At 49.4% G+C, this 24,739-nt stretch overlaps 1 protein-coding gene across 1 annotated transcript in view; it reads left to right on the top strand.

The window, feature by feature from the left end:
* MIPEP (mitochondrial intermediate peptidase) overlaps nt 1-24,739 on the top strand; it is a 79,828-nt gene that overhangs the window by 23,876 nt on the left and 31,213 nt on the right. Inside the window, exons 10-16 of the mRNA XM_018056560.1 lie at nt 1,629-1,681; nt 2,111-2,264; nt 3,451-3,528; nt 4,943-5,147; nt 6,275-6,384; nt 17,376-17,450; nt 20,250-20,369. Of these exons, the coding sequence (XP_017912049.1) occupies nt 1,629-1,681; nt 2,111-2,264; nt 3,451-3,528; nt 4,943-5,147; nt 6,275-6,384; nt 17,376-17,450; nt 20,250-20,369 (795 nt within the window). The remainder of the gene's footprint in view (nt 1-1,628; nt 1,682-2,110; nt 2,265-3,450; nt 3,529-4,942; nt 5,148-6,274; nt 6,385-17,375; nt 17,451-20,249; nt 20,370-24,739) is intronic.

The raw sequence follows: 24,739 nt of genomic DNA, 5'->3' as shown, positions 1-24,739 counted from the left end.
CATTGTCTTCTGCCCCCACCAAGGCCTGCAGTGCCCCTGTGCTCCTCTCACTCACTTGCTGCTTTGCTTTCCCTTCATTTATTTTATTTTTATTTTTTACTGAAGTGTAGCTGATTTACAATGTTGTTCTTTACTTTTAAACTGTGGCTGACATCTGTGGCTCTAATACTTTGGCCACCTGATCCGAAGAGCTGACTTATTTGAAAAGACCCTGATGCTGGGAAAGATTGAGGGTAGGAGAAGGGAATGAGATGACAGAGGATGAGATGGTTGGATGGGATCACTGACTCGATGGACATGGGTTTGAGTAGCTCCGGGAGTTGGTGATGGACAGGGAGGCTTGGCGTGCTGCATTCCATGGGGTCACAAAGAGTCGGACACGACTGAGTGACTGAACTGACTGACTGACATCTGTGGGCCAGCAGATGCTATGCGTCTTGAGAAGAGATGGTGTCTAAACTTAACCTTTCAAACCCCGTTCGTAAGAACTGACTCCCTGTTCATAGAGCTCTGCTCAGAGCCTGGAGTTGTGTTTCTAAGCAGTATACTCTCCAGGAGGTGCTGTTGAGTGACTCAGAACAGCTCATGAGGGACTGCTGCACAGCAGGCAGAGCTCGGTGCCAGGACACAGGAGGAAAAGGGAAACACAGCCTGCCCTCCCGAAGCTTACACCTGGGGCGGAGTGAGAGTGAAGACAGGAAGAGTCAGCCTGCACGGTCCTGCCGAGTGGGGGCTTGAGAGGGAATAGTGCAGACAGGCGGGTGGAGGGGCCGTCTCATAAGGCCTGGGCAGTGATGACCCCTCCAGGGAGATGACACAGAGCAGCCCTGGGAGAAGTGAGAGGCCCACGACAGCCAGGGATGAAGCCCAGGCAGAGAGGAGCACGGGAGTCTGGCGCAGGTCAGGCCTGGCTCACAGAGGGTGGACTCGGGTGTGTGAGGGGCGGATGGAAGGTGGGGACGCACTGGGGGCCAGCACACGTGGGCTGCGCACCTGAGCCAGGCTGACCGCGTCTGGCCCGGCTGCTGCCCTCTGTCACCTGCCAGCCCGCCCCCCGGGGGAGGGTGGCCCCTGCAGGGTTCCCAGCTCTGTCTCCGCTCTGCAGCCGGCGTCAGGAACGATTGTTCAAGTGCTTTTTTATGACATGTTTTCTTTGCCAAGTTCAGGGGTAATTCTGCCACGGCTCGGTCTAAACTGCTGCTTTCATTCCTGGGATCCACCCTAAGCTTCCTGCTTAGGTCCAGAAGGGGCCCTAGTCGTGCCTTTAGTTCCCCAACCCACCTGCACTGTCTTGTGGATTAACGTATGGGCCACATCTGGGGTAGGTCTCAACGTGGCTGATTTCATCTGTTAATGTCGACTTCTAGTAATTGACATTTTAGAATGATATTTGTCTGCCTTTTCCCCTAATTCTGCAAGTATAGCTGATTTCTGCCTCTCAGCTCATTGATTACAGGAAAGGCAGAGTAGAGAGTAAGGAATGAAACTCTTGCCAGATGATGAGTTCCTAGGGTTTTTAGAAAACTTTCCTGTTACAGTAACAGGTTATATTTTATAAACTGGCTGCATTATTGATGAAAACTGTGAAATCATCCCAGCTTTCCTAACGGTAAGCTTCTCTGCTGTAGGAATTGATGCCCTGGGATCCCCCATACTACAGCGGACTGATTCGGGCTGAGAGGTGTGTGTCTGGAGAAGTGCTCCCGTGTGAGAAGGCGGGATCGATGTGTCTTGAGCATCTGCCCACTAACTGGGCAGCTGTGCTTTCACTTGGCGCCCACGCGGCCAGCGCCTGCCCGGCGGCCACTCCCTGGTCCGGAAGCTGCGCTCTTGGGCCTATCCCCTGCAGCCTGTTCCCGGGCTTCTGTGGTTTCCCTCTGTAGACCCTGTGAGCATCTCCCCGCCTGCCTCTACCCCTGGTGTCTCCCTCACTCCCGTAGTAATCAGGCTGCTGCTCTTCTGAAGAAAAACAGGCCTGAAAACCCCTCCAGAGTAGAGACCCACTTCATGATTCAATCCTTCCTTGACTCCTGGTTTACAAATGAAGAGTGAGCTGCACTCCCCTCTAGAAGCTGAAGCACACAGAAACGCGGCTACTTCTCCTCGGCAGGTTCAACATCGAGCCCAGTCTCTACTGCCCGTTCTTCTCCCTGGGCGCCTGCATGGAGGGCCTGAGCCTCCTGTTCAACAGGCTTCTGGGGGTCTCGCTGTATGGGGAGCAGCCCGCAAAGGGCGAGGTGTGGAGTGAGGATGTCCGCAAACTGGTGAGTGCCCGGGGCAGAGCACGCTCCCGTCTGCGGGGCCTGGTACCCTGTCCACAGCGCTTTAATCCAAGCTGCTGCTCTGGTTCAGGACACTGTGAAAGAACACTGTTCTCTAGAATCCGCTGTTGCAAGAGAGTAGGGTAAACATGTAGCAGCAGAGTTCTTTCTCTGAGAAAATACTTTTCTGAGGAGTTGGATAGAAGGTTGAGCCCACGTGTGCACTGGCGGCTGGGCTGTGGCCCGTGTGCTGGTGTGAGTCCTGGACAGTCATTCCGAGCCCGGGGCCCTCCCATCAGGACCCACTTCGTGTGAGCTGCCGGTGTTGCTTTTCCTGGTGGGGTTTGAGGGTTTGCGGCCCTCAGGCTTAGTGCTCTGGCTTAGCGCACCGTACCCGTACCCTCATCACCGTTTTCTAAGAAGTGTGGACTGTCTTCCTTGTTGCCTGGCTGTGTTTGGTGATTGTAGATTAAGCTTAGTTACTAAACAGCCAGCAGTCTGCTGTGCGTCACACAGATGGATAACCTGCAGCGATGCCATGAAGGGAGAAAGTGTAACAGGAGAGTGCCAGGACCCAGTGCAGGCAGGCAATGGAGGAGCCCCTTCAGGAGGGAGCTCCCTTCACTGGGCAGCTTTCCCCAATGCCTTGAGCAGTTCCTGGCACCACGTGGATGCTTCATGGAGGCTTGCTGGAGTCCCAAATAGTTGAGGTTCTGTCCGGTAGAGGCCCAGCTTATGCAGAGGGGGATGGAGACCCGCTCTCCTTGAGCTGTGCCTCTCGGGGCTGACCCAGGAGGAGGCATCGCTCCCTGCTCTTCGGCCGACGCCCACGCCGCCATGGTTGGTGCGTGGTCATCCTCACCTCCTGGGCTGCGGGCGGGGTCGCTGTGCTGCCGTCCTGGGCTGGCTCAGGCCCAGGGAAGAGCCATGGCACGGGGACTGTGGTCAGGACTCAGGGCTTGTTGGGAGGGTTCCTCTCCCATCAGAGGTCGCCAGTCACCCCAGAGACACAGCAGAAGGGGCTGAAGGCATGGTGGACCGACCTTGAGGTGACCTTGGAAGCAGAAAGTCATAAAGTGTCTGCATTGGTGGCTGTTGGTGTTTATGCAGGTTCTGGTGTTTGAATGTGTTTCTACTTTTGGAAGTTCTGGTGGCTTCATTCACCAGTAAATCAACCTTTTTTTCCTAGGCCGTGGTTCATGAATCAGAAGGACTGCTGGGGTACATTTACTGTGACTTTTTTCAGCGAGCAGACAAACCACACCAGGTAATGCTTTATTTACAAACCAGTCTCTCTAGAGTGATCAGTAGCTAGTGTGTATTAATGTTAACTTTAGCTCTCATTTTTTTAGTTACTAATATTTAAAAGACATTAACAGTGGTGACTAAATATGTTTATGTTTGAAATTGGATAGAATTTAAAGACGGCAGAAGTTACGAGGTAGTTACAGAAATGTGTATCTGCTGTTTTCATCTGGGTCGCGGTAGCAATGATTGTAGTGATGAGTGCTGTTTTAGGAGCCTGTCTGTGTGCCTGCCAGCGCCCTGAGCCCTTCTCATGCACGGCTTTGAACTCAGTCCTGATGAGATGAGGACACTGAGGCCAGAGAGCTGAGGTTACTTGCCTAGAGTCACACAGTTAGAGGTGCGGGGATTGGAGCTGTCCGTACGTGGCATGGGCCTGCCCTAACACTGCACAAGGTGTGTTTCTGAAGAACCTTGTCAACCGCCAGTTCGCTCCTTGTGTGAAACCTCAGGCCAGGTATCCAGCTCAGTCAGCTTCAGCAGTTTTGGGCAGTTGGATTGGAACTGTCAAGAATTCAGATTATAAAGTTAAAACAGAAATAATGGTACCTTGTATTTAATAGGGATCCACAGCTTCCACAGTGGTTATAACAGATGCTAGTTAATGCTCTGGCGCTTGACGCGGTGGAGGGGAGGCTGGTGGAGGTAACCAGTTCTCAGGAGACGTGGCCGGCAGGTCTGCATGGCGGGACCAGAGTCAGGGCCATTGGCTGCATCCTCTCCTCCTTCACTGTGCTTGGAAGGCTGGAGAGTCCAGCTTTGTGACCTGGGTTCAGGTTTGAGGTGCCACGGCCCTAGCTGTGTATCCCTGGACTCGCGACTTAGTATTTCCAAGACTCCGTTTGTTTTCTCATCTGAGAAATGAAATACCTGCCTCATAGGCTTATGTAAGAAGAAATGATCCACTTTTGTATGTGGACTGAGAAAGTGACTCGGGTTCTGTGCTTTGTGACAGTTGAGAGCTCGTCACTTCAGGCGATAGAGACAGTGGTGGGGTGTGTGGCCTGTCTCATCGCCAGCCACAGAAGGGGCTCACTAACACCAGTGTCCCTCCTGCCGTGGCTGCCTTTCTCCCTGCCCTGAGCATCTTGAGCGTCTGAGCTCAGTGGTGACCGTGTCTTCAGCTCCTGGACCGTCAGCTCAGCACGTCTTTGGAGTGAATGAATGACTCTGTCAACATGAGCTCAGAGTATTATCAGTGTTTTTAAGAAAGTAACATTTCAGCAAAGGAGAAAATGTTAGGAAAAAAGTATAAATAAAAGAATAGAATTAAGGTAATATTTGTACTCACTCATTTTGATAGAACTTTGTATTCATTAAGACTTGCTTACCTTTTTGCTTCTGATCATTTCTTCACTGGTCTCGTTTTCTTAAAGGATTGCCACTTCACCATCCGAGGAGGTCGTTTAAAGGAAGACGGGGACTACCAGCTCCCCGTGGTGGTCCTTATGCTGAACCTGCCCCATTCCTCAAGAAACCTGCCCACACTATTGACTCCTGGGATGATGGAGAACCTTTTCCATGAGATGGGACATGCCATGCACTCGATGCTGGGACGGACTCGATACCAGCACGTCACTGGTGAGCAGGAGCTTGCTCAGTAGGACTTCGTTTATTGCAGTTCTTTAAATACATGCTTTTCATCTTAGTTGGAAAAAAGCCTTTTGTTTAGAAAATCTGTGGTCATTGATCAGGTGGCTTCATTGTGTCCTTCCACCTGTGATTCGACCCAACCCTCATACGTTTTTTCCGTCCGTGACGACAGTTCTCACCAAGGCTGTCTGAGTGCCTGTTTGCACCATTTTACATTCTGCTGTGTTTTATGTGGAATTTACGTCGGTGGCTGTGTGTGTGAACAAGCATGCCTTCTCAGCTCCAGCACAGGCTTAGCAAGTGAACAGGTGAATGTACACGGCCTCTTTTTATCCAAAACCAGTCAGAATACTTCAGGGCATGTTGAAAGTTATGGCCAGGCCCTTACTGTCTCTCTTCTGCATCCCCTGCATAAAGCCATGGTTTTCCTGCTGATGTTAGCCCCTCTTCTCATCATCCTCTCTAAGCTTGCCATCAGACAGGTCAGCCCTGCACCACCGGGGCAGGTGTGGTTTTTAGTATTCAGCAGCTAACTTTACACACACAGTATTTGGGGGAGGAGGAGATATTTTGAAAAGATTGCAGATGGTCTGGACAGAATCATAAAGTGCCACCAACATGTTCTTATAGGATTTGTTACTTTAAGTAATTTGAGTTTGAAATGTTGCCTTTCTATATTGAGGGTTGACTTTGTTCCAGAAATAGTAGATAAAATACTTTTAAAACGAATGAAGGATACTGGCTTTTGGTGATGGAATCCAGTGCATTAAATTAGAATGCCTTCATTGTAAGAATGTTGTAACTTGTGTGTCACGTGTAGCCCGGCGGAGCTGAAGACAGTTTTGTTTGTAGAGGGTGTGAGCCGTTGCTTTACAAGTGCTTTACCCAGCTGTGCAAATATTTTGTTTTGCTTCTGATATGTGGGAAAATGTATGAGATGAGCACAAACTTTCCTGCAAATACGTGCAATAATTTTATAGAAGTAAAATATTGATTTAATGAATTAAAGACTATCGTAGTTCATCAGAAGTACAAATAAAAATGTGAATGAGTGCTTGTGGTGACACTGACATGCTGCCACGGTTCCTGCCGGCCTCTCCTCTCGCCCCTTCCAGGGACCAGGTGCCCCACGGACTTCGCCGAGGTCCCGTCTATCCTGATGGAGTATTTTGCCAGTGATTACCGGGTGGTTCACCAGTTTGCCCGACACTATCAGACCGGTCAGGTAGGGCTGATGCGTGCGTGTCCTTGGGCTTGGTAGGGCGGCTCCTGGGACCTGCCGGCTGGCACTGAACGCTTGCTGCCTCTTCAGAATCTAATGCAAACCAGACTCCTCCTCCTGCTTCCTGACTCACTCCCTTCATTTGTCGCTGTTGTGCCATGAGGGGGATAGGCAGCTGCCCTTGCCGTGCACCCGCAGTGTTGTGTCTGGTCCACACACCATCCCCCTCGGAAGGCGCTGCGTCCTGTCTCCAGAGGGGACAGGCCGTCCATGGAGCCTCAGTGCCACCTCGGAACTTCTGCTCTTCCGGCCCTTTCTGCTTCTGAGCACTTGTTTCTCGGTCTGAATCTGTTGTTTCAAAAACTGGTGGCATATTTCCCTAATACGTTTAGTTAGCGTCTGTATGAGGCCAAGCCTGAAAATCCCTCAAGTTCAAGTTGTCGTCGTCTAGTCGCTCAGTCATGCCCACCTCGTGCGACGCCCCTGGACTGTAGCCCACCAGGCTCCTCTGTCCATGGGGTTCTCCAGGCAAGAATACCGGAGTGGGTTGCCATTTCCTTCTCCAGGGGATCTTCCCTACCCAGGGATTGAACTTGCCTTTCCTGCATCTCCTGCGTTGGCGATTGGATTGCTTCCCACCGAGCTACTGGGGATAGGTTTGACTAGCACCTCGTCGTGTTAGAGATTTTACTTCTGTAGAGGAGGGCTGAGGGAGCCGTGCTCTGCGGTGAGTTAGCGCTGAGCTGACTGACTGCATCGCGTTTCCTGTCCGCCTGCTCCTCTCCTCTCAGGGCTCTGATGGCGTGCTGTTTCATTAGGCGGCGTGTCCACTCAGTGCCCGGGTATAGTCGCGTTCATCTTTGAAGCCTCAGCATTTATTTATTTATTTAACTTGTAAAATATATCTGTTGCACTTTATATATTATATAACAGGCAATACAGTTAAAGCAGTGAAGTGAATTAGGAAAAAAGATGATAAGTCCATTGGATTTGGAACTCAGTTGTTTGACAAACAGATGTAAGACCCAGGTAGGAAATCTTTACATAGCAAAACTAAGCATCTATGCTCACAGGAGAGCCTCTCAAATCCTAATGTTGTTTTTTTTTTTTTTCATTTAAAATTTACTATAGGTCTTTATTTGTAGAATCCTCAGCATTTAGAGTTGTGCCAAACACAAAAGAAATTGAATGACTGGGCAGAATCAGTAAAAGGGTCCAAGCCACCTTTGTGACTCCTCTTTCCAGTTATATCTCTGGATGCATGATGTGAGTTGGCCGTTTCTATTCTTTGGACTTGATTGTGTCTGTTATTATCAGTGTAGGGTAATGGCTGAGTTCTGGAGAGCTGTTCTGAGTTACTCTCTATTATAATCTATTTGAGTTTGTTAAAAGGACAAAATAGAAGGATTAGTAATCCAGTCAGCTACCTGTTCGTCAGCCTGCAAAGAGTTGCACTGGGGATTATGTAAACTCAGCCAAGAACACAGATGCACATAGCCCCTCGCATGGCAGCGCGTCTACCCCGGCTCCACACTGGGGGCTGGGAATGGGGAGGAGACCTGACTGCTCTTCTCCTCGAAGCCCAAATTGGTGGACACTGAAGGACAGTGGTGTGGGGGTGGCCAGTGAAGGGTGGGAAGACTAGAGGTGGCCCCTGAGAGCCATGCAGAGGTGTCTAAGAAATCAAGGGCAGCAGGAAAGGAGCTGTCTGAGGAGCTTAGGCTTGTAAGAGGCCTGGACACACGCGTGAAGGGTGACTGCAGCCGAGCAGCGTCGACCCTTCAGAGTAAGGCTGAAATTCACCACAGATACTGAGTTTACAATTACTGTTGTCCCTTTCCAGAGCAGTCAAGAAAACAAAGAAGGGCTAGAACCCCTGCTTAGAGGGTGGTGTACCATCTCTGAAAAGTTCCTGTTTTAATCCTGAATTCTTCTTCAGTCAGAAGAACTGTTTTCGAACAAGATCGCTTCAAGAAAAGAGTATGCAGTCCACAACTCCTCTTCAGAGATGAGACCGGAGGAAAGCAGCAAGCTGCTCTGGATTAATTCCAGGCTCAGACTCAGGAGGGACACCCAGCGGGCTGAGGGGTCACGGACATAGCGCCCATGGCAGGAAACCATCCTGTGATTCCATGGAGACGGGAGAGCCTGCCAAAGGCATGGGGCACAGGTGCACAGGGGGCTTGCTCTTCCTGTCGCTGATTAAACGCCAAGTGGCTGGATGTTTTCATCCTGAGGGCAGTTCTCGCCCAAGGGCAAGAGTTCATCCCTCCAAATCTAGGCCTCTGTAGATAAATAACATGAAGGCCCGGAAGAGCACTTGTGGGCACATATTTATGCTTCATTTCCTGCCCTGCTGGTCTCCCCGCTGGCCGCCTGGTGCATCCAGAGGCTCTCAGAGTCGGGGTAACGTCTCCGTGACTTATTAACCCCTACCAGTCTTTTATCTGAACTCAGCATCCCAGAGCCAGCAGGTTCCTGCGGTCGAGGAATTAGAAGTATGCCTCTCAGGTCTGCAGGTGCCTCACAGCTGCCGGAGGAAGCTAACCCACGGGTGCTCATTCAAGGTTCAGACTGTCTTGACAGTGTCAGGGCTGCAGCAGGGCTTGTTGCAAATTAATCTTAAAACCAATAACGCAGAAATACAGATTTGGTAGCAGCTCATATGAAAGGGTCCAGGTTTTTAGACATGATGAACCCAGTGCGGCTCGGCGATCTGGGGGAAGCTCCTTCAAGCTCGGTGCCCGTAGGCTGTGTTGCAGGGCCCATGGTGTCGGAGGAGCTGGGGTGTGTCTTTCCTCTCTCTGCTTGTGGGCTGTGGCTTGCAGCCTGACCCCTTCCACGTGCTGCCATCGAGCGCAAGCTTATCTGTGAACGGCCTGCTTGTCTGGAAGCACGGCTCTGTCTTCCCTTAGACGTCTCCACACACAGCTCCTCTCCATCCTGGCAAAATGCACAGGAGGTAAAACACGCCAGGTTAACCGCGTGTCGGCGATGTTCTGGGGCCAGTGCGCCCAGGCACCATGCTCTCTCACCACCAACCACCACCCCCACCTGACGCTATCCATCCTGCAGAGCTGGGGCTCTGCGCATCAGACGCTGAGTCTCTTCTCCCTCCCCCAGCCCTGTCAGCCGCCAGTCTGCTCTGTCTGCATGAGTCCGACTCTTCTGGGGACCTCACCGAAGTGGATCATGCAGCCTCTGTCTCTTGCAGTTTACCTCATTTAGCACAGTGTCTGCAGGGTTCATACCAGCAGTGGCCTGTGTCAGAACGGCTTTCCTTTTGAAGGCTGGGTTGCCATCTTTGTGTGGATGGACCACACCAAGATGTTCAGCCTTTCTCTTCTGCTGATGGACACCTATGTTGCTTCCATCTTTTGGCTGTGGTTGGTTCGGTTGCTCGCTGCTCAGAGACAAGTGCTGGTGGGAATGGAAGGTTGCTTTAATCAGGAGGCAGCAACCTGGGGGGAGGCGGACTCCTGTCCCAGAACCCCCTCCGGAGAGTGTGCTCAGCCGTGAGGGTTTCTAAAGGGAGGGAGGGGAGTGATCTCAGTTAATCTGTGAGGTGGGGGTCAGAGTCATAGCCAGCCCTGCTCCCGTTCCTGTGTGCGGACTGGTGGGCTCTTCTAGGTCTTTCTTTAGACTCTGTTCACATGGTCTTTGCTTGCGAGGCTCCTGAAGGGGAGGTGATCTGGTTGTCTGTCTATTCCTTGTTCGTCATTTCCCCTTCTTTAAGGAAAGAAGCAGCGGGTTAGGGGAGGCCTTGTGTAATCCGAAGATTGGAAAGTTGCGCTGGGGCTGGAGGTGAGTGAGTGCTTATTTTTGGCTGTGCTGGGTTTTTGTTGCTGTGTGGGCTTTTCTCTGGCTGTGGCGAGGGGGGCTCCGTTCCTCTCTAGTTGCACTGCCGGGGCTTCTCACTGCGGTGGCTTCTCTTGCTGTGGAGCACGGGCTCCAGGCGCGTGGGCTCAGGAGTTGCGGTTCCTGGGCTCCGGAGCACAGGCTCAGTAGTTGTGGCCCACAGGCTTATTTGCTCCGTGGCATGCCGGGATCTTCCTGGGTCAGGGCTCGAACCCGCATCTCCTGCCTTGGCAGGCGGGTTCTCTACCACCGAGCCATGAGGGAAGCCCAACAGTTATTGCATTTTTCTGCATCTTTTGAGGTAATTGGGTGGTTCTTTTCTGTTTATCTAGTTATGTCATGAATGTTGGTATTAGTGCTAGGCCCCCTTCACATGCCAGGACTGGGCGACGTTGGTCCTAACTTATTTATTGTAGCACACATGCCAGGACTGGGTGACGCTGGTCCTAACTTACTGTTACTTGTTTCTTGTAATAGCACTGGCTTTGGTTTGCTTGTATTTTGTGTCTGGAGGATCTTCTGCCTCTGGGCTGGTGAGGGATTGGCTTGTGGTCTTCTGGGTCCTCTCACTCCCGTGGTGTGGGCATTAAGTAGATCCCGTTTCATAAGATGGGCTGCTGAGCTCCTCCTCCTTTCGGGCACTTTTATGAAATAGTAATAATCTGTTTCGTGAAAGTTGGTCAGAATTCATCTATAAAACCGTTCAGGGTCTGTCATTTTCTCTGTGGGAAGATTTCTTAAATGACTGGTTTCCTTCATAGTCACAGGACTCTTTGGCCTTCTTTAATTCTGAAGTAAACTTTGCTAACTTGTAATTTTCTAGAAATGTATCTGTCAACCCAAGTTTTTGAGTTTATTGGGATAAAGTTATTTACAGCCTCTTTGATGCTTCAGGTCCTGCGCTTCCGTCTGCCTCATTCCTAATACTCTTCTCTCATTTTCTTCTCTGTTAATCTTGCAGAAGGTTGGCGTCATTGTTAGTATCAGGAGTCTTTACCGAGAGCTCACAGTCACCTTGTTTACGCTCCTATCTTGTTTGTTTCAGTTACTATTTCTGTTTTTATGATTATTCTCTCCCTTCTTCCCCCAGTTTCTTAAGGTGGACACTTAGCTGACTAGGTTTCGATTTTATCTGACATGCATTTACACTTTAATGCTGTAAATTTTAGCTATGTGATGCAGTGTTTTAGCTGCATGCCATGATTTTCATACAAAATATTTCTAATGTTGCTTATTTCCACTGTAATTTCCTCTTTGGGTTGTTTCAAAGTGTAGTTTAAATTTTTTTAATCCTTGAAGAGTTTTTTTTTTTTTTAATTGCTGTGTCTGTGCTCAGTTTTGTCCGACTCTTTGTGACCCCATGGACTGCAACCCACCAGGCTCCTCTGTCTATGGGGTTCTCCAGGCAGGAATACTGGAGTGGGCTGGCATTTCCTTCTCTAGGGGATCTTCCCGACCCAGGGATCAAACCCACATCTTTGTGTCTTCTGCATTGGCAGACAAGTTCCTCACCACTGAGCTACCTGGGAAGCCCAGTCTTTTTATTATTGATATCTGATTAGTGCAACTGGTATTGATTTTTGCATCTTATTGGTACTTACTTTATGGCCCAGTGTGTCATCAGTTTCTGAAATGTTTTGTTTGTGCTTGAGGACACTATATGTTTTCTGATTTTTGAGCTTGGGGTTTCGTGCCCTTCTGTTAAGTTATCCTCTCAGTTGTGGTGTTTAAATTTTTGACAGCTAACTTTTATGACCTAGCAAAACAGACTGAGAGATGGAAGGAAGGCTTCCACTAGGATGCAGGTTATACCATTTTTCCTCTTAGTTTTGTCTCTTTTATTTTTAACTGTTGAAACTTCATTTAAAGCAATTTTAGGTTCACGGCAAAATTGAGGGGAAAGTGTACAGACTTGCCACCCCTGTCCCTACTCACGCACAGCCTCCCCATCGTGGTCAGCATCCCCATGGGGTAAGGGGTGTGGAGAGGCAGGATGAACTTACCCAGACATGTCACTGTCTCCCCGAGTCCACGGTGTCTGTTCTGTGGGTCTGGACAATTGTATAATGACGTGTGTCCGGCATTGTGGTACACAGAGTAATGTCAGTGCCCTACAAGTAATTTCATTGACTTTTCCTCTGTTTGGGAATGTTTTGTTGGATGCACAGAGTTGTACCATCCTTTCTTCCTCAGGTGTTAGCCTCTTGATCTTCATACTGCTTCTTGTCTTAGAGTGTCTTCTTTCTTTTCTGGTGGCTTTGTAACCCCCAGCCATATTACCGATCACCAGAGATGTTGTCAATTCAAGAGAAGCTACACTTTTTCCATAATTTTGTCTTGTTAGCCGCACTGAAACGTTTCTTGCTCTAGTTATCTTTCTCTATTTATCAAGCAGTAAATAATAGAAATTAACATGATTTTGTGGGGTTTTTTCCTTATTTAATTTGTCCAGCAATGGGTGTGGTAGGTGGCACATAGTTTATCCATGCTTTGTAGAAACTGAGGTTGAGGAATTTGTCAGAGGTCACCCAGTAATACTCAAGCCAGGATGGTAACATTGTGGTCTTTTCTTCGTCCCGCTTTCCCTAGCTGAAAGTCTGCCCCTGCCATAGGACACGGCTTGCGCTTCCTGCACAGCGCGTCTCACAGGTGCCGGGCCCTTGCGCTATGTTACACAGAGTGCAGATCGCTGCTGTCCTTGTGGCCGGTCGTGTGTTGCAGCACCACGAGCCTGAGCCCGTTGCCTTCGTTTGTGAGTCAGCCCGAGGCTAAAAGTGCCTCAGATCTGTTTCCAGGGAGTCACACCGCCTTGCAATAAATCTTCTCCTGTCATCCTCTCAGGAGAAATGAACACGGACTGAAGGCAAAAATTATAGAGCAGTCAGAACTGGATTCCTTTTGGCAGGTTAAGTTGTTTTGAAACGTTTCGTCTTTTCAGCTTTAATGCTTCTCAGGTATGTCTAGACAAGACCATTGAACCGGAGGGCAGGGACGGGCCTGACCCCAGCCCCACCGCCCTGCACAGGTGGCCTAGGTCAGTCAGCGCTCATCTGAGACTGTCTGCTCTTTTATATAAAATAACAGAAACTAAAAACTAATAGCTTCCTACTCACATCAGAAATTTTAGTCAAATTTAGTAATATATGCAAACTGAAAACAAGGTATAATTGGAATTTCTTTTAGAAAAAATGGAAGCTAGACTCTTGCACGTCGCAGTGTTTCATGTTGTCTCGCAGACTTTGTGAGAGCCACGTGGCTGCAGTGGGTGTTTCTCTGTGCCATCGCTGGTACTGTGTAAGCATTTCTAAAGGTCCTCTCCTCGTGTATCATCTCAGTTTGTCAGAAAACACCAGTGAATTCAAGTAAGAGGTGATGCCCTTTGCTCTGGGTTTGGAGCTGAGGCTTGGTCTCTTTGGGCCCCGGCAGTGTAGCAAAGTGGGCAGCTTGAGATGCTGCATTGGCTTGTTTCCTGGCCGTAGACACATGCCGAGGTCCGGGTGCGGAGCTGGGACCCAGCTGCACGTGGAGGCTGCTGACTCTGGGCAACGCCGTCAGTGTCCGGCCGGCTGCCTGAAGGCCTGTTGCTGTTGGGAGTGCCCGCACCTCAACACGCCTGCCTTTTTAGACCCAACGTGTTCCCAGGGGTTGTCAGTGGTAGGAAAACAAGAGTTTGTGCAGAGGATGTCTTCACTTTGAATATTATGCAGCTTCTATCATAATATGTTTTCTAAATGCTCATAAATAAGCCAGATACTTAATTGCAATGACTTGGCTCTGTAAGAATTTGAGGCCAGAACTTGTAATGTGATGGACCGGTGAGCTGTCGAGTGAGCGAAGATACCTGGCAGGTTTATGAGGCTTCGTGCTTACAAGGCAGGCTCACAGGGGACCATCCAGAGGACACAAGTCAGTCCGAGTCTGCCAGCACGCTTGCACTTCTGACAATATTTCAGAATCTTACCCCAAAATGTGCTTTCTGAATGTAATGGGAAATCTAGTATTATTTTCATATTTCTGTTCCTGTGTGTGGGCACAGGTGGTGCAGCTCTGTTCATTCCCAGAGTGCAAGTGAGCGGCCTCTTCCCTTGCCGGGGCCCGCAGGCTCTCTGCAGCTGGGATGCTGTCGTCCAGGCCTGGACACTGAACAGGGAAGAGGGGGCCATCCCCCTGAGGCCGCCAGGCCTGCCTGTCTGGTCCCCTTTGGCAGTGTTTAGAAGACACCCGAGCTGCCTGGAGAGAGTGAGTTTCTTCCAGTTAGTCTATACTTTTCATCAGTTGAATAGCTGTTACCTCACGAATGATTAGGCTTCCCTGATAGCTCATTTGGTAGAGAATCCGCCTGCAGTGAGGGAGACCTGGGTTTGATCCCTGGGTTGGGAAGATCCCCTGGAGAAGGGAAAGGCTGCCCGCTTCAGTATTCTGGCCTGGAGAATCCCATGGACTGGTCCATGAGGTTGCAGAGAGTCGGACACGACTGAGCGACTTTCACTTTCACTTTTCACTCACTGAATCTTTAGTCATTTTTTGCAGTAGTTTTCTTGTTTTTTTAATCCTCATCTTACAAGTGAGAAAGCAGGACACCCAGAGCCGTGCCTGCCGTCAGAAACAAACATGCAGCCATGGAAGACACCGCCCCAGTGCGGCCACCCCTGCCTCATCCCAGGCTCTGCCTTCCCACGGTGGTTCAGCTCGTAAGGTCCAGACGGTTTCATTTCGCTCACCTTCACCTTGGTTTGTCAGATCATCATCATGATCGTTTTCTGAGTCAGGGCATCTCACACTGCAATATGCATGAAATACCTGCGATCTGGTTGGAATACAGGTTCTGACCCGGGTGTGGATGTGTTTCCAAGAAGCGACCCATCACTCTTCGGAGATGGCTGAGTGCGCTGAGGTCACCCTGGGGTCCGGAACGTATGTCTAAGCCAGGCGTTTGGAGGAAGCTGTTACCTGAACGGAACTCGGCCCCGTGGGCCCTGGGGTCTCGGTGAACACCCCAGCCTTGGCGCTGACTGCCAGCAGGCTGCATTGACACTGTCGTAGTCACGCAAAGCCGGATCTCAGTTCTTCCGGATCTCAGCACGATTATTTTTAAATAACAAAGGACAAAGATAATTGTGCAGGGATTCATATTGAATTATTGAAACAAATGAGGGTTGCCCTAACCCCAGCCCTCTCGTCTGCCTCTTGCCTGTTTGTGTCGCAGGTCCCACTCTGCCCTGTGTCCCTTCAGGCTGCTCCACATGGGGACCGTGAGCCCTGCGCTTGGCTCCAGCTGTTTCTGGACCACAGGGGTGGTCTACTGGGATGCCGCCCCCGCCCCACGTACACACTTTCTGTCTCTCAGGCTGGAAGCCATGCTTGCCTGCAGGAGTTTCCATTGTTTGAGAAAATGCCGTCCTTCCTCACGGACTGTTTTTTTAACTTGAAAATAAGACCATTAAAGCTTTGTGAATCTGGAGAAACCCAAGTACAGCAGCAGTCCCGTCCATGTGATATAAAGGAAGGGTCAAGGGACTGGAGCTTCCCAGTGCAAGCCGCTACCATGTCTGATGTCACTAAACCTCAACATCTTAAGATGCTATTGGAAAAACGTCTTGGCTTAGGTTCAGAAAACCCAGGACTTTTCCTTGCACCGAAGTTACACTCTGAAGCTTCCCCCAGGCTTCGTCTTAACTCCTGAAAATTGCCTTTTTCGGCTGGTTTGCTGTTCTTGTGGCCAAGTGGAAAGAGAAGAGAGCGGCCTGGCTGGCTGAGCCTTCACCCCGTACTGCAGCAGTCACGGCCGTACTCGTGTGTGTTCACCTGTTCTGAGGTGTGTCTTGAGTGTCTGCTGTGGGCCAGTCCTACCCTGGGCCCTGGAGAGAGACCTATATGGATATAGAGATACAGTGTGCACACACACGCACACATGCAGGGCGGGGCCTGCTCCCCTGCCAGCAGACAGATCTCATTACCACTCATGGGTGGTTCTTCTCTACAGCCACAGTGCAGAGTCACCTGCCACAAGTCTCTTACATAATTTGTTTCTCTTTAGAAGGGCTTTTAATTTAATTTAGATAATAAATAGAGTTGTATAAATGGCAGCTGTCTTCAATAAGCACCGGTATTGGTGATTTTAAAGTAGACTAGTTGATCAAACTACTTCTTCAACTGTTACTGTTTATTTCTAAGAGAATATGCAATGTTCTACGATTAGGCCTAACTAGGCCTCAAGAGGGTGCCCTACATTGTGTAGGGACTTTAATTATAATGAGTTTCCAGGCCCTGCAGTTCTTGCAGGTTAGAAAATAAAAAACGACGCAGTTCATTATTGTGGTGGTTTGTTGGGCTGTCAGTTCAGCTCCAGTACTGGCAAGCTCCACAGGCCTGGACTTATCCCTTGGCTCTGTCGCCTTTGATTCCTGTTGTCAGTCATTCAGTTCAGTTCAGTCACTCAGTCGTGTCTGACTCTTTGCAACCCCATGGACTGCAGCACGCCAGGCCTCCCTGTCCATCACCAACTCCTGGAGTCCACCCAAACCCATGTCCATTGAGTCAGTGATGCCATCCAACCATCTCATCCTCTGTCGTCCCCTTCTCCTGCCGTCAGTCTTTCCCAGCATCAGGGTTTTTTCAAATGAGTCAGTTCTTCGCATCAGGTGGCCAAAGTACTGGAGCTTCAGCTTCAGCATCAGTCCTTCCAGTGAATATTCAGGACTGATTTCCTTTAGCATGGACTGATTGGATCTCCTTGCAGTCCAAGGGACTCTCAAGAGTCTTCTCCATATGCTCTTAAAGGTCAGCGGAGCACTTGAATGGGCTTTCATTGCTAACACAGGAACAGAAAAGGCAGTAACTTTTCCTAAGGTTTTAACTAGATTTTTAAAGATCAGTGCCAATGTCTTATTTCCTTACAATCCTATATTTTCATGTACAAATGTCTATTTGACAATTACGATTTTTTGAAATTCACTGGAGTGTATTCATCCTTTATCTTGTCCACAAAAATATTTCAAAGTTGTTATTTTTAAACCATAATGAAGTTCTGTTTTTTTTAATTTAATGTTATTTTTAACTTTCCTGCTTCAAAAATTCATAGTATAATGACTTATTACACAGTTTACTCATCTGCATATATTCTTTTGTTTTTTCAGTCACTGCCCAGAAATATGGTGTCTCGTCTTTGTGAATCTAAAAAGGTCTGTGCCGCAGCGGACATGCAGCTTCAGGTGGGTGTGTGCCTTTGTTCTGAAGTTTTCCAGGGTCATTATTCAGAATAAACGTACAACTTGAAATTCTTGCCAGTGCTACCCATTTATTATAATAATTATGCTTCCAAAAGATCTTTCATCTGAGTTCAAAGAACTTGATTGACCTTGACTCATTTGCCCCTCCAACCGTCCTTAGGAAGTGGTAGTCAAATAAGGTTATTTCCCAATTTCAGTGGAAAATCAAAGCATGGAAAAGTTACATGACTTCTCCTGAATGATGCATTTCAGCAAACCAAGTTAGATCTCTTTGTTCACTCTCTCTCTTCTTACTGTGATTTATTGATTTTTGTTGGCTACACCATGCAGCTGGCGGGATCTAGGTTCCCTGACTAGGAATTGAACCCACACCCGTGACTCTGAAAGTGCAGAGCCCTACTGGACTGCCATAAATGCCCTCACTTTGTGTTTTTCTTAAAAATGTGTATTTTTAGATGAGAAGTTTCAACAGTAAGAGCTGTTAGTTTTTTAAATAAAATTTGAAGCCAGTGTTGCAAGTTTCCTCATAAAGACTAGAGACACTCTGTAAATCGTCTGGATGTCAGGTCTGCGTGATCCCAGATGCCTTGAGTGTTTGTAATTTTTGAGATTGTTTATAGAATTCTCCCTCTTCGTCAGATCTTGAGAGTTATGTGAACACAACCAAAACGCCCTTCTTTCATCTCAGACAGTATTCACTTTATAATGATCCAGTACCTACTTAAAAGTGTCGTCACTATGAATTGCTTTATAGTGTGTCAGATCCCATCCCTAGAAAGTAATGAGGGAACTGTTTTTTTAGACCTTAAAATACACATTTCAGTGAAGATGCTGTTGCTGTATACGAAACCATGGATTTACATTATTCAGTGTCTATTGTATCATATCTATTTGGAAAAAGATTTCTAAATTATTTGAAAGGTTAACATTACTTAGCAACAGTCTTCTGATTTACATATGTCTGTCATGGGCATCCAACCTTTTAAAAGGCAGTGTCCTGGCCTCCTTTGCAACGCTTGTTCTAGTGATTTTCTTTTTAAAAGAGAAAACCAACATTTTGTACAATCTCCCATCCTCCAGAAAGAACAAGAAGAGAGAGGAAGAGGAGGGGTGCTGAGGGCTGTCGGAGGAGGAGGGGAGGAAGTCCCTGCCCTGAGGGCCTCCCGCTGCTTTCCTGTCCCCTGTTTGTCCCTGAGCAGTGGGGACAGGCCCCCACCGACCTTGAGCAGCAGGACAGCGCAGGGAGGAGGACGTGAACTGTCTCGGGCTCTAAGCGAGTAGCTTATAGTGCTTTTTAAGTTGTGCTTTTCTTTCTGTGCATTACTTTAACAACAGCCCCTGTTTCTGGGGGGCTCCCGAGGTTCTTGGTCCCAGGCATACGGGATCCCCTGGTGGGCTCATAGCTCGGCCTTGTTTGCTTCATCAGCAAATGAGTATGAAACATATGCACACTTAATTTATTTTGCTGTTTTTATAGTGTTTGAAAAATGTCATTCCATGCTTATGTCTTTCGTTTGTGAAAAGCATAATTGAAGAAACAAAACTTTTGAATTCCAATTTGTTTATAGATTGGGTCAGAAAAACCCCCTACAGTTGAAGTTAGAATTTAAGAATCTCAATTTCTAATGGTTTATTCTGTTGGAATATGGATGTGGATCAGTAATGTGGGCCCCTCTTGAGTCTTTCTGTGCATTGTTACTCTTCATAGAAGATGGAATTAAAAGAGCTGTATTTAGTATATATTTAAGTTGCCAGTTAGAGCAAAGCAATATTTATCTTTAAGAAATGTCTGTGTTTTTCCAGGGAAGGTTTAAACTTGACTTTATAATTTAGAGCCATAATTCTATATCTAGATGAAGCCAGAAGTTAGAGGTCATTTAACTTTTTTCTTTTATCCAGACTGATCCTCACTGCTTTTAGGTCAACAGCTGCACATTCTCTGCAGATTCCAATTTTGAATCAGAAAGATACATATCAGAAGCATAATTGCATGACAGGATTTTTTTCCTTTGAAAATAAAACATTTTCTACTTGTTTGCTTCAGGTAAACGTCCATCAGTATTTAATATTCAAGTTAAATGTTGCCGAGCAAAAGCACTTTAGATTTTTTGTACAAAATTCAGTTTTCAGAACTTGGTAAACAGGCAGCAGTTTGGCTTTGTTCTCCTATCGGGTTTCAGTAGCCTCTGTCCTCTCCTGGCGGGAAGCGAGCCTTCCCTACTGGTCACCTCCTTAAGCCAGGGGGGCCCCGCCTGACAGCTGCGTCCTGTGTGCCCAGACCCCGGGGTGGGGTCGGCCTGGTCCTGGCCCTAGACACTCCTGCAGCTGCTCTTCCATCCTTTGTGACAGCCGCTTCTTCCTCCCTTACCCGCCCTGCCCCGTCCCGTCACCTCTCGTCACCAAAATAGGTCTTCACCCTGTCATTTCTCTCACTTAATTATATCAGAATTCCAGGAAGAAGCCAAAGAGAATTTTTCATGTTTCCAACTATAAATATGTTTCCAAAACTATAGAGTTTTGCAGTCACAAATTTAATTTGCTATACTATACAAAAAGTACCTTGTAGACAGGGTTCAGAATTTTTTGATATTCTTAATCATGAGGAGGCTGAGAGCATCCCTTTTCATCACTGATGTGGTATGACATGGAGAATACCCCACGACACTGATGAGCGTGTGCCCCACTGCGGCCCCTGGCTGTTGCGCTGCACACCCCCGCAGCTCGGCTGCCACATGGCGGATGCGCGCAGCACCCAGACTGAACAGCGCCTGCACCCCTCAGGTCTTCTACGCCGCCCTGGACCAGATCTACCACGGGGAGCACCCGCTCCGGAGCTCGACCACAGACATCCTCAGGGACACGCAGGAGCGCTTCTACGGCCTGCCCTACGTCCCCAACACTGTGAGTCTGGCGTGTGCCCTGTGTGTGCCATTGGGCGGGCACAGGTATCAGGTGGGGGGCTGTGAGCCTGAGCGGTTCTGCTTGGCGCGGAGGCTTCCTGCAGGTCGGGTGCTGGGAATGCCTGGTCGCTTCCGGCCCCCAGCCATCCTTGACACGTGCTCACTGTCCTCCTGCCGGCAGCATTCCCCCTGGGGAGGTGGGGGTGAGAAAGGACGCTGGAGTTTGTCTGTGGTTTTTCCCGTTATTTTCCTATGATGAGAAAACTACTGGTGTGAGATGACGGCAATGCTTGCTCCCCAACCATTGTCACTGCAGAGAGAATCCACACTGGTGGCAGGAGTTGGAAGGGCGTGGTTCGTGCTCTGTAGCGTGGAGAGCAGGCACATCGCTCCTGTTCACTGAGGACTGGGTGCCAGGTGCCGGCCAGCTGCTTGGCCCACAGCTCCTGACTCTGACAGCAGCCCCGTGAATGGGATGGCTTCCCCACCTTTGGGGGTGCACCTGAGGCTCGTGCACGTGACTTGTCTGAGAGCGTGTGGGGGTGAGCGATGCTTCTGGGGTGCAGACCCAGCCCAGCAGCCGTGTGTTTTCATTTCCTGGGTTCCTTAGGAAGCTGGGGTAGGAGAAGAGTGCCCAGGGCTCTGGCATAAGACTGGCATGTTCATGCCAGTCGGGGCCTCACAGCAAGTGGTGGGAGCCCAACTCCTAGTGGCTTCAGCAGAAGTCGAGTCCCATGACTGCGAGGTGCAGGGGTCGGTCGGCCTGGTTGCTAGCTAGCCGAGTTGAGTGAGTTCCTACATGGTGGTTTTAGGTTTCTCCTCCTGTCATGTCTCATCTCTTTTCTCCGGAGTTGTCTTGTTCTCAGGCAGGCAGCCCTGTCCAGGTGATGTGGTGACCACCAGAAGGTCCAGCTTTGTCTTCTCAGAGAGAGAGCTCATTGGAAAGTGCTCTGTAAACTGGAAAACGCCAAATAAATGTGGTTTCATCTGTTGCAGGGTTGAGTGCCCGCATGTGTTGCGCTGAGAGTTTGTATTAGTCAGGAAACTGTGACCATCCACTAGATCATCAGGCCCTCATGCTCAGCCTGGGGGGTGGGGGTGCTCATCTTTACCAGACAAGCAGAGTCACCGGAGGGTTCATCTTCATGAGACTCCCATCTGCAGCACTTGATTGGCTTAGAAGCTTCATGACATGTCCGAGGCACACAGTGCTGGTCACAGTACAGTGTCTGTGTGTGTATTTGATTGTCTTAGAAGCTTCATGACATGTTTGAGGTACACAATGCTGGTCACACTACCATATGTGTGTGTACACACATATATATAATTTATTGTTTCAGTGTATGTGTGTGTGCTGCTGCTGCTGCTGCTAAGTCGCTTCAGTCGTATCTGACTCTGTGTGACCCCGCAGACGGCAGCCCACCAGGCTCCGCCATCCCTGGGATTCTCCAGGCAAGAACACTGGAATACGTACATATATAAAATTTATTGTTCCAGTGCTGTGTACTGTTGTGTACTTGGATAACAAAAGTTAGCACCTTTTTTGGATGAGTAGTATATAAAAATTTAACCCATCTCTGTTTACCAGCAACAAACCAAAAAACTGTAAATACGGTATTACAGCAAGAAAAAGTAGAAGGCACCTATCAAAACTGGTCTGTCTAGTTTTGATTTTTAAATTTTTTAAAATACTTCTTTGATATTTACAGAAGGAAAGGTCACCTCCTCCGAGAGGACTGTGCTGTTTTTTTGGGAAGGGTGCTGGGTCTTTGTTGCTGTGGGCTCTTCTCTGCTTGCAGTGCACAGGCTTCTCACTGCAGCGGCTTCTCTCATGGACACGGGCTCTAGGGCGCGTGGGCTCAGTAGTGGCTCCCGGGCTCTAGAGCACAGGCTCGGTCGTTGTGGTGCGTGGGCTCAGCTGCTGCGTGGCACGTAGGATCCTCCCGGATCCAGCATCGATGCGTCTCCTGCACTGGCAGGCGTACTCTTGATCACTGAGCCCACCAGGGACGCCCCCAAAGTACCTTGTTCAAAAAGTATGTTGTGTTTAATTTCAGTATCCTAAGTAAATGAAGGACTGACCCATATTTACAGAAGGAAAGATCTGATGTAAAAATGCCAAATTTTCCTCCAATCTGTACACTTAATGTAATGTCCTCACTTGTTGGCTTGACCCTAGTGGGCTGACTGTGATCTCCTGTGGCTCAAGAACAGCAGCAGAAGGGTGGGCTTGTCCAGTCGGGACGACTACCCAGGAAGCTGGAGGACTTAGGACTGGGTAGCAATGCTGTGGGGGTACAGGGGGCACAGAATGGTGGAGCCAAGCCCAGTGCCGCAGGCAGGCTTGGTGCATTTACGGCCTCCTGACCATCAGCCGACGGCCCTGCAGCTGTGAGGCCCGAGAAGGGACTGCTCGGTTTCAGCGGTGCTGTCCTGATAGATCGTCCACTGGGAAGAGATGAAACCTGCATCTGTCCCCTTCTGCACACTAAAGTAAAGTGGGTTAAAGACCCAGATGTGAGGAGCGGAGGCTTAATTTTGGGAGAGAGAGTCTATCTGAGCACTCCTTTTTGTTCCTGTTTGGACTCTGGTATTGTGTGTACGGCACGGAAGACTGTGTCCACTGCATGAGGGCCTGAGTCTTCTGTTCAAGAACCAGGTGAAAATAGGTAAGGAGCTACAGGTTGGCACAGAGGTTTTCAGCATTGTAACTGGAAAAAGATTTTTTTGCTTTCTAAATTGTTATTGTGGTTTTAAAAAACAGATGACATAAAATGTACCATTTGGAAAATAAATATTTTTTAAAGTGCTGTGAATGTGCAAGAGGCCGGACACGTGCTGTGCCCCCTAGAGTGACCTTGGGGTTGCCGGAGGTGAGTGGCGGAGTGAGTCCAGAGCCGGCTCACTCTCACCCGTCAGGCACATACGAACCACAGATGTTGTCTGTGCTTCTTCACTGTCTGGTGTTGACTGGGGTGTGGCCTCATCTGTGAGGACGGTGTCCGGTGTTGATCACGGTGTGACGTCATCTGTGAGGATGGTGCCTGGTTTGTTGACTGCAGTGTGGCCTCGTCTGTGAGGACGGTGCCTGGCGTTGAGTGTGGTATGATGTCTGTGAAAGTGATCCAGAGGCTCAGCTCCTTTATGGACCTCAGAGAAAGTGTGGTCTCAGGTCCCATGTGCCGAGACCAGTAGAACTATAAAGAGAAGTGAATAGTGAGCCCCAAATTCAGATAGTCTTACCCCGGTGCAAGGAGGGGCGCACCGAAGTCTTAGGAATGCTCTCTCATTTAAACTAATCATCAGCCGTGCAGTTGGTAAACAGGTTACTCAGCAGAATACAGAAGGGCGTTCCTTGTGTGCAGCCCATGCCTCAAAGTGGGAACGGGCTGTTTTGCCTGCAGCGTGTGAGATGAAGAATGGGCTTGGGTGACCCGCCGGGAAGTTGTTTCCCCGTGGGGACCACACTGCTAGTGGGCAGAGGGAGCTGGCGGGCTGAGGACCAGTGTGGAAGGTGCCTGTGAGCCTGGGGGTGGGCTGGGCAGACAGACCTCACTGGGCGCTAGTGCTGTGTAAGCCAGGAGGGGTGGTCCCCGTGTTGGAAGGGGCCTTTGGGAGGAGGGGTGCAGTGTGGGGACTGGTGCAGGGGGCCAGTTCAGGCTGAGTGGACGATGCCTGTGAGCAGACGTGGGACCTGGGGCTTCAGGCCAGGAGGCAGGGCCGGGGAGCCATGTAGGAGAGGGAGGTGCACGCCCGCACAGAGGATGCTATGAGCGGAGAGCCTGCTGGGTGAGATGGAGGAGGTGTGGGATGGCCCACCCTGTCAGCCTGTCTTCTCGTTGAAACAGCTTTTTTCAAGTACCAGCAAAACCTGAGATTTTAAACGTGTTTTCTGTGCCGTTTCTACTACTAGAGAGTGACACCTACTCTCTTTTTAGGGTTAGATGCGAGCGTTGCTTGTGGGACATTTACCACGGATTTGTGTTCATAGTAGATACACTCTCAGCAGATGAGTCACACGGGACCTGAGGGTTTCCTGTCCAGAAGCTGCTTAAGTTTCGAGCAGATTCTTAACCTGTGTTGCTGCCATTGTGGTTCTAAGTGCAAAGGAGCAGGGCTGCCGATCCACAGGTCAGGGTGGAGTACGGCCAGCTGTGAGCCAGCCTTCATCCAGTGTGCTCTCCCCGGCCAGCTCTCCTTCAGGCCGCCGGACCATACAGAGCCGGGGCCAGCGGCAGCAGGCAGCGAGTGGAGAGGGTGGGCGCACCGGGCTCATGTGCTCACAAGCAGTGTTGTGCTCTGGTTGGTTTTCTAGTCTCAGAAGGTAGGTCACAGACACACCTGCATGGGGAAGATGCCCCTGCTCGCATT

The sequence above is a fragment of the Capra hircus genome, chromosome 12 (assembly GCF_001704415.2).
Source record: "Capra hircus breed San Clemente chromosome 12, ASM170441v1, whole genome shotgun sequence".
Classification (NCBI taxonomy): Eukaryota; Metazoa; Chordata; class Mammalia; order Artiodactyla; family Bovidae; genus Capra; species Capra hircus.
Note: the sequence above shows the minus strand (reverse complement) of the source record. Positions and strands in the feature narration are given on the sequence as shown.